The 10,279-nt window shown below is 25.3% G+C and overlaps 1 protein-coding gene across 1 annotated transcript; it reads left to right on the top strand.

Moving 5' to 3' along the window:
* On the top strand, positions 1 to 9,708 carry LOC119683742 (lysosome-associated membrane glycoprotein 5). Its single transcript, XM_038097573.1, has 6 exons — positions 1 to 62; positions 1,785 to 1,894; positions 2,290 to 2,372; positions 5,384 to 5,632; positions 9,141 to 9,544; positions 9,605 to 9,708. Exons 1-6 carry the CDS (start codon positions 1 to 3, stop codon positions 9,645 to 9,647), a joined length of 951 nt encoding a protein of 316 aa, XP_037953501.1. The 3' UTR covers positions 9,648 to 9,708.
* The last annotated feature ends 571 nt before the right edge of the window (positions 9,709 to 10,279 follow it).

The raw sequence follows: 10,279 nt of genomic DNA, 5'->3' as shown, positions 1-10,279 counted from the left end.
ATGCGTGGCGTTTTGTCAATATGTGGTACTGCCGGTAATCTTGTGTCAAGATTCATACCAGGGTACTTAGCTTTTGTTGATTGGGGTATTAAAGCAGACAAGTTAAGATAAGGACAGGAGTTGATTTTTCTTCCAAAAAATGTGTTGATTTGGGTTAATTGGCTTTATTTTTTTAGTTTTAAGTATTTGATTTTTTTTGAAAATGTTTACGTCAACGGTAACAATATTTAAATTATCAACTATTTTTTGATTTTAAGTTTCACTCTATTAAAATTTTTTTATTTTCTTTTAATATTGCTTTGATAATTTATAAAGTCTTGCTTTTATGAATGAATCTTACAATAAAAAAGGTCGTCCTCTTTTTATATTATTATGTTGAGGCTAGTTGAGTTAGTGCATTTGAGCATTTTTACTCACTATTAGCTGTGAGGTTTTTTCATAATCTCTCTCTACGCCTTGACTGGATTATTGTTTACCACTATATCAGGCTAAAAAATAATTGACCACAGATCTGCATACCTCCCCGTGGAGCCTATAACCATTCGAGATTCGATAACGCTTGTCAGTTTTCGTAAATAATTTCAGGGCTCTATTCTTTATGTATTTTATGATCGGATGAATCTTGAAGCTCCTGAGGATGTCATTCGTCGTTCTTTTTATAAGTAATTGAAATTATTTTTGTGAAATCTCTTGAAAATATTATATTGAATTTTGTGACGTGTGGTTTATTTAAATAAATTGTTGTCACTTTGACTTCAGTTGTTTTCCTTTTCAGTATCATGTTAGAATCGTTATTCTCATAAATATTTAGTGCGTATTATATTACTTAGTTGAGATATTTCCGCTATCATCACTCATTCCCATCTAATTTCTGGTATTTGGTTGGTTGATTGCAGTAGCAGACCATTAGATAACTTCCATGTAACTCAATTAGCGATTTTTTTGTCGTTTTGCTACCACATTCCTCGCAAGAGCTCTAGTATACAAGAGTAGATTCTAAATCCATCCTTTTGGTATTTACTTTATATCTTCATTTTGTGAGATACAGTTATATTTCGTATTTATAGTCTTATATTCAGTATAAGAAATATGAGGTCATCATACCTCATATTTTTACTAAGATAAATTTTTGTAATTTTTTAGTTTTATTAGTTGAATCTACGGTTTCTTAAATTTTTTTTAAATAGGTAGTTGTTTAGAGTTACTTATGTTTACAAAAGTTTTTCAGAATAAAAGCAAATACTAAAAAGTAATTTGGAATCTAATTTAGATTCTGCGCAATAAGACCAAAAACATATTGGCAACTCTTTTTATATGAGATATTCGTTAACTGAGATATGTCCTCAATGTTTCTGTACTTCTTTAAGTGACTTAGCCTCAGAAGTATATGGCTAACTTTTACTACAAAAAGCACAAAAAGTTCAAAAATTATTTTGCTCTCTTTTTGAGCATGAAATGAGCAACTTAAATGTCCTTTGGGACTTTAAGTTCTAGTTTGTGTGTCCGTTTGATAAATAGAAATGTGTTTAACTAAAATTTTCCATTCATTCATTTAATTCTACGCAGGACTTAAAACGAACAACACTTATCGCAGAAACCGATACCCCAAAAAAATTATAAAACTTATGTTGTTAACGAAAAATCGAAAATAGACAAAAATAATTCAAAAAGTGGCTAAAGCAAATTTAATAAATTTTCATAAAAAATTAAATTCTAAATAAAATCAAATAATTAATATATATTCTAAATTAAAATAATTTTATTAAAATGCATTTGTTAAAAATTTTAAGTGAAAGCGCAAAATTTTTCATTAAAGATTTTTGCAGATTAAGTGATGTTCGTAATGCAAGAATTAGTTACATATTTTCTTGCTTTTTGGTGCTTTCATTATTGTGTAAGTTTTCAATGCTAAGTAATTCAAATTTTATAATGCTTTATAAATATATATATTTGAAACAAAAAATCATTGTTCCAAAAAAAAAAAAACAAAATATATTAAATCATTTTATTCCCAAGAGGAGTTGCCTTGGGAATGGCAACAGCAACAGACACATCATGTGTGTGAAAAATCGATTACGATTTCGTTTGTCATTTGACAGTCACAGGAAGACACATTAACGGCAACAGGATTTTCCCGTTACTACCCAGTGATATAATATTAAAATTTAAACCCTATACAAACTAAACTCAACATTATCACAACTGAAATAATATTTAAATAATTTATTTTCACTTAAAATAATTTTTCTTTATTTTTTACAAAAATCATTTGTTTTATTTATGTTACAGTGACATTCTGTAATGGCCTACAATTGGGCGCTTTTACTACAAAGACACCCAGGGTCACCAAATACACAACAAAACCTCCATCGGTAAGTTAACATTTTGGACCTTTGCATGGTGTTAGTTAAATCAAGATTAAATTTTTGATTGGCACGTGTTGGTATTAAAAGGTCTTCTATATTAAAGATATTAGTTACATGTTGATTGACGTTGACTACTAAGAAGATTCATTAATAATGATTAAAAATTAGAGATTGAACGAAAATAATTTTTAGCTAAGTGTATAGAGTTCTTTAATATATAATTTGTAATTTATAAAATTTAATTTAAAAATTAATTTAGAATTAAACGATAAAGAATTTTAAAAATACAAAACAAAAATGGAATAATTGGCTTATAAATACGTGTATGCTTTATATAATATATAAATTATATAAAAAATAAATAAAAATTTGGAATAGAAAAAATAATTGGTACCTCAACTATATTGCCTTTTATATAATTTAAAAGAATAATATTATATATATATATATAATATTATATATATTATTCAATTTTATATAACAATATATATATATATTAATAATATATATATTAATAAACTACACATTTCGTTTTTACACTTGATATTTATCGGTTTTTAATCATAACCATATCATATAATGATTATCAATGAAATAAATATTTTTTAAATATATTTATTTTTTTTGTTGATATTTTTGTGTTAAGTGATATATATTTTTTTTTTTCTATAATTTTTTTTGTATAATTTGAAATTAAGAAAATCCTAAAAAATTTTATTAAAAATAAGTGGTAGAAACAAAATAAAGGGTTTTCACTATATCAACTTTTTCTATAAATAAATTTTTTTAAACAAACTATTATTTGTATTAACTTATATTAATATTTATTTAATATTTTGTATAAAAAATTTTTTTGGCTAGTAAAGAATTCTTGTACATACTCTAATTTGATTAAGCAACTAAATATATTTCTTTTTGCAAATAAACATATATACAAGGATATATACATTTTCATTTATACATTTTGTGATTTAAAAGTACGTCACCTTTTTTTTGAGTCCTTAATACAAGAAGGGATATTCGTTTTAGTTTAAAAATAATTAAATCACTTTAGAACTCACTTAAAGGCAGGCGTTTAAATGTCTTAATATTTTTAGTCCTTGTAATTGTTATTTATCGATTATTTACAAATATGGAGACTTCTATTTATAGGTTAAGTAAATTGGTTTAATGTTTGACCCAATGATAAAAATGTTTATTTTATTGATTGCATTCAAGTTAAATACAAAAGCTTATGAAAATAATAAGCACTTTATTATCTATTAATAGCATTTTAACATATGATTTAATTTATCATTTATTTTGATGGTAGGTAAAATTACTTTAGAAAATTGACGATATGTACTTTGTTCAATTCATATTAATATTATTTATTAATTATAGAAAACTTGACTTAAAAATAATTTAATATAAATTACCTAACAAATTTTAGGTTAGTTATATGTTATATATGATATATATAATATTTTGATGGACATTAACTGATGAGTTATGGCATGGTCATCCTTGTCTCAAAGCTGCTTATTAGCTTTATCTCACTAGATTTCTTTAGACTATCTCACAATTTTATAAAAAATTTAATTATATTAACTTTGTCAATAGAATAGTTACTATGCTCTTTAACTTTATACATTATTATATATATATGTATATGTACATATATGTATATGTATAATATTTACATATGTGAGAATTCGTTTATATATAAATTTATGCTTTCAATCACATTAGAAACTTAAATCATTCCACTTCTTCAAGAGTAAATATATGAGATGCTACAAATGTATAGGAACAAACGATGTATGAATTTCTATTATTTTCTGAGATAAATTTGAATTTTTATGTGTTAAATTGTTCTTCTCTTAGAAGAAAGTTAGTATTATCGGGTCTGGTGTATACACTTCACTCATAAAAAATATAGCAATTTCGTAAAATTTTGTTTTGACTTATGGAAAATTGCACTTACGTCATTTACATGTGTATTCTGATACTATAATCAAGTTATATGTATATCTTTCGAATTACTGGTACTCTACTTCTGTACACTTGCAGAATGTTAACCTATGTTCTGGAGAAAAATATCTTATTCTAACAATGTTGTCGTATCTGAAAAAAATGCACTTGTATTTTGAGACTAAAGATTAATCCTTTTACAAGGTACTTTCTTAGAAAAGTGTTTTTGTGCTATGTATTGATGAATTGTTTCCAAAAACGATATTGTGGTTTAATAGTTAGTTGTATTGTAATTCAGGAACTTAATAAGCTTCCTTTTTTTATAACATCCTTTATTGGATTTGAGTAGTACAATCTTAACTATTTGTTAATTTATTACTGTTGCTGAATTATACTTAATAGATATTAAGTAATACGTGTGCGGGTTTACTGAACCAATGTTCAGCTCCCATATCACTTTCTAAGTAACATACTGTTTTTAATTATAGTGTATTATTTTTTGTGAAGGGAAGTATTTCATAATATGTTAATTTATATATAAAATATACTCTATGAAATAGCAAAAATATTTATGACTTTATTAAAGATGATTGAAAAGCATTAGATATCACTGAAGAATAATAATATAAAATTTAGCATTTGGAGGGAAATCATTAAAAGCAGACATTTACTTCATGTGTTTAGTATATTACATATATACTTCATGTCTAAGGAGTAAATATTAAAGTAAAAAAAATAGTGTCAAAATTCTTTAAAAAACTCATCATTGTAATTATGCTACCTTTGATTGATGTTAAAAAATAAAATTTGTGACCAAAAAAAAACTCAAAATTGATCCTTGTTTACTCGAGTAATCAAGGATCAATTTCAATTTAAATAGAGCATTCTATTTTAAATAGTATAAAGTATAGTTAGCTGGATAAGAGCATACATAGACCAAACCGATCCGTAACGATTTAAAAAATGCAATTGTACTATTAATTTATACACATTTCATATAAATTTGGAACATTTTATTGAAATGAAACTAATTTATCTAATTAATTTTTTTTGTTAATTAATAGTCTGCATCTATGAACCATGACGCCACCACATCCATTTATCGTTTTAATGCCACGAATGGAATCACTTGCATCCTAATCAGCGTTGATGGTTTAATAAGTATCAAATATCGCAATAAATTGAATGAAGACGTGGAGGCTGATGTTTATTTACCCGATAACCCTAGTCTGAGCGGTGAGTGCGTGGAATCGAATATGGAAATATTAACATTAGACTTTAAAGGATTTAAGTTATCGATGACATTTAAAAAGGTAAGTTGATGGGATTGCATAAAATTTTGATTAAGATATAAAAACAGTCATACGAGGCGTATGAGTGTTATTTCACAAAAGAGTTCGTAGTAGCTGTAATTATGAGAACCCACCATTGACGTTAACAAAATGTCAAATGGCTAAACAATATACAATGCATACATACATATAAACCCATGTGAAATGCTGATGTTTAGTAGCTTTAAAGGATACACACATATATACATATATATATGAGCACGGAAAGCACGTGCTATTGGTTGTCGCTGAGGGTTGCATAAGTTATTATCTGTATTGACGTGCTCTACCAAGTGTGAGGATTAAAGGATGTGAGTTGTGCATTTTACTGCCATTTCGTTGTGATGTTTTTACTTGTTTGGTCATTTATGGTTTTGTTTTTTTTTGTATAATATTATATTTTTAATATTTTTCTACTGTGACCTTTACGGTCACAATTTAAAAGCATAGCATAGCTATAAACCGAAAAATTGGAATAAAATTTTTTACTTAATATTATGGTTTGCATTTAAGAAATTGACTTGTAATGGGAAAACTGCAATTGAAATGGATATTTAATAAAATGATATAGAGAAAATACATGAAATATTTAATTAGATAAATAAATGTTATAATAAAATATGCAGACAATTGAGAATATCATCCATGTTTCAGAACTGAGATCTTAATTTAAAATTATTCTATATTAAGAAAATATGTCGATTATTTTTTAAGTAACAATTACTGTTTATGAGAGTCAAGAAAATATTCAATTATTTTAAGAAGTCAATTATAGTGTTGTTTCAGAATCCTTTGGTGTTAAAATTATGCTCAGAAATACATTTTCTTCATGATTGCTTTTTTTATAGGAAAGAAAGTATTATACTATGTTCAGACACACCTTAATTTCACAAAAAACTTAATTTCATCTTCATTTCAGCGAAATTAAGTTGTTTTTGCCAGACAAAATTTAGTTTTAAGGTTAAAACGAAATTAAAGAAAATGTTCTTAATTTCGTTGAAACGAAGGCTGAAATTAAGGGAAATTTCAAATACAACTATGCAAAAGATATGTTTTAAGCAAAAGATAAATTTTAAGCAAAATATAAAATTGAGATAACGAAAAATTGACATTTTTTTTGAATAAATATCAGTGACAGTTGACTTTAATAAACCCGGGAAAACATTTTAAAAGTAGTTCAAATTTTTAAATTTCAATATAGAGAAAAAACTGTAACTGCTAATAATTTAAAATAGAGTGAAAAATAATAATTCACATGCTTGAAATCCTCCTTCATAGTTATAATAATCAACTTCCAAAATTTCCCAGATACAAATAGTGTTTGGAACATGTAATTTTTAACATTCGAGTTGTAAACAAAAAACATATGATTTTCTTAATTTAGGGCAGTATGAACTTTTGAAATTAACTTAATACCATTTCTAAGAAATTAAACAATAATGGTTGTCTGAACAAAGTATTAGTTTGATATAAATGTTAAACAAATATTATATCCATAATATTTTTGTTATTTCTACTAGCTTCAATTTCTTATTTATTTTAACTTTTGTTATGTGCCTTGTTCTAATCAAATTAGCATTATTGTCTGTCTGTTTAAATGGATTTATTTTTTCCTTAAAACATATGTAATGCACCACATATATTAATTAAAACTAAACTTAATGTAATGGCAAAAATCTATCTATGAAGTACCGTAGCTTTTAGGTAATTAAATTAGAAACTTGTAACAAATTGTTTTATTTATGTGAATAAATGAATGAATAATTGTGTGACATTTCATTAATGAGTAGGGTGGCCCTGTTGATCTGTGGCATTTCAAATTGTTATATATTTTTCATAGAAGTTACACAAAAAAATGAAATAAACAAAAGTAGTCAAATTGAACTTTTCGAATTCCTTTCGAATAATTATAATATCCACCTTTAAACTAAATTTTGGCTCAGAGTCGTTTTACAAACGCTTTAAACGCTGCATGCATATAATCTTCCTACAGTTACAAAGAATGGCTTTAAGCACATTAAAACTTGATGTTTTTTAATACAGTTCTAGGCCCGTCAAACACTTAATATTTCGATCATTTTATTTCTTTGTAAATTGTTTAGCTAGAAAAGTTTTTTATCTAAGAAAACGATATTCATGCATGCAAATTTGCTACAGCCCATCTGTTTCTTTGCTGTAATTATACTTATAAGGTATTATTTGTATTCATTTTCGAATCTTTAAGATTACTTTCGATATAATCAACTAAATAATCATATATTATTCTCGTGCGACGATTCGATATTTTTCGTTGCTTCAAATATTGGTTTTTTCCGAGCGTAACCAAAGCGTTTTACATTTTGGCTTCTTTATCATAGCTGAACTGGTTGCACTACACTATTTTATTTTTTATTGCTGAGGCCCTGTCCATCAAATTTGGTTCACAATACGCAAAATGGAACGGAAGCAAATTTTTTATATATACAGACAGTAAATCAACATTCAAAGCTATAAAGAACTTTTACAATAGTAGCGAACCTATCAGCACTTTCAAGAATAACTAACTACGTTACGTTATCCTAACAAATTTAAAATCACGTAGGTTTCTAGGCACGCAAAAATCAACTGAAATGAACTGAGCATATATACAAAAAAAGACATATTATTTATAATAAACAAACATATCGACAATTCAGGAACAATAGAATGGTCAGCGTTCAACCATCGATAAAGACCAGTCTCTTAAAAGCAAATTATTCTCAATCATACACCTGTCAACAAATGTCAAATTTTAATTCAATTATGTATGGAACAAACAAAACTTTCTCATAAGCACCCCTTCGATGGGAGTTAGCCACATAACTATCCGTTTGGTAATAATCTACTACATATAGATTATATACTTAATAATCACACTACTTTAAATTTAATTCAAAATAATATCTATTTCAATATGTTACCTGTCCTACCTGTCTACTAAAAACAGTTTCTATTAAAAATATATTTCTTTTAAATAAATATGTTAAATTCTGTAATATAGTTGTTTAAATTTAATTATAAATTAAATTATAATTAAATTATAAATTATATAATTATTAAATTATATAAGATTATATATTTTGTAATTATAATAATAATAATAACTAAATACTATTTGCAGTTATATATATATATAAAATGTAACTTGATATTTAATAACAGAATCAAACTATTCCTATAAAAATTTTATCTGATCCAATAGGTAATATAGATTGTATTTCAGTTTGATCCGACATGCACCACGCACAAAATTTCACCTAAATATTTTCTAAAAAAACAAATAAAAATAAAATTGTCCAATATTTAAATAAGATGGTCGACAGTTTTGTGGTTAATCTCTCGCCTATATGTTTATAGGATTCATTTATAATAGTAAATAATTCCTTTTTAATTAAAAATTTTTAATATTGAAATTTATAAACAAAAATTATAAACAATTAAATTTAAAATTATCTATTCTATTTCTACTTAGTCTTCTGGAGGAGAAGGCTGGTATATTAATTTATTCGAGCTCTCATATTCGTCGTCAAATCAATTATTTGAACATCCAGATCGTCCAGGACTTGATGTGAAACTTTCCTCACATACACCAATGTATTTCCCAACACCTGTTGGTAAATCTTATGTATGCGATAAGGAACAGGCTGTGGTTTTGTATGCGCCGCTTGATTCTGGCGATCAATCTGGTCACATAGCACGTTTATATCTACGAGATCTACACATGCAAAGTTTTATGTTCAAAGAGAGTGGTAAATGGGGTCCTTCATTTCATTGTAGCGCTACGGGTTCCTATCGAGATGAGACGGCACCACTTGCTGTTGGTACAGCGCTAGCGATAGCTGTGTTATTAACAGTATCAGGATATGGTGGTTGGAGGTTAGTAAAAACAATATGCAATATATAACAAATATTAAAATTTGTATTTTAATTCCACAGATACTTTAAAATAAAGAAAGTCCAATATGGTTCCATGGAATAAGGAAATGTAAATTAGTGTTAAATTAGACATTTTTTTGTTTGTCTCCTATAATAATTAATAATTGAACGATATTTAATCTTATAAAAAATTTTTGAAAAGAAAAACTAAAATGTTACCTATATATAAAGTTAAAAAATTAATATTTCTTATAAATTGTGTTACAACGTATATATTAATTTTATAATACATGCTGAATATTTGAAAGTTTATTTGTAAACAATTCTTTGTCTGATATATTTTTAATATATCAAAAAATATATGAATTTTTTGTGATTAAAGGAATAATTTTTAGAACTATTTAATTTATAATAAATATTTATTAAAAATTATTGAAATTATTTTTATTTCATAAGTTTTGCTTTTAAATTAAAATTACCACTAATAAAAATTTAATAAAAATGCATTAATTTTAAATTTTAAAAATATAAGATATATTAATTATGAGAATTACAAATGTCTTCCATATTATTAACGTAATAATAAAAATTATATATAAATATTAATAACTTAAAAAAGTATTTATATTATGAAATTTATAAATTATATACTAAATTATTAATTTTCTGTTAGTAGTGATATGTATTTATAAAAATATTAACGTCATGAATAAAATATATAATTAAAAATTAAAT

The sequence above is a fragment of the Teleopsis dalmanni genome, chromosome 1 (genome assembly GCF_002237135.1).
Source record: "Teleopsis dalmanni isolate 2A chromosome 1, ASM223713v2, whole genome shotgun sequence".
NCBI lineage: Eukaryota > Metazoa > Arthropoda > Insecta > Diptera > Diopsidae > Teleopsis > Teleopsis dalmanni.
The sequence above is the reverse complement of the archived record's forward strand: the minus strand, read 5'-3'. Positions and strand labels throughout refer to the sequence as shown.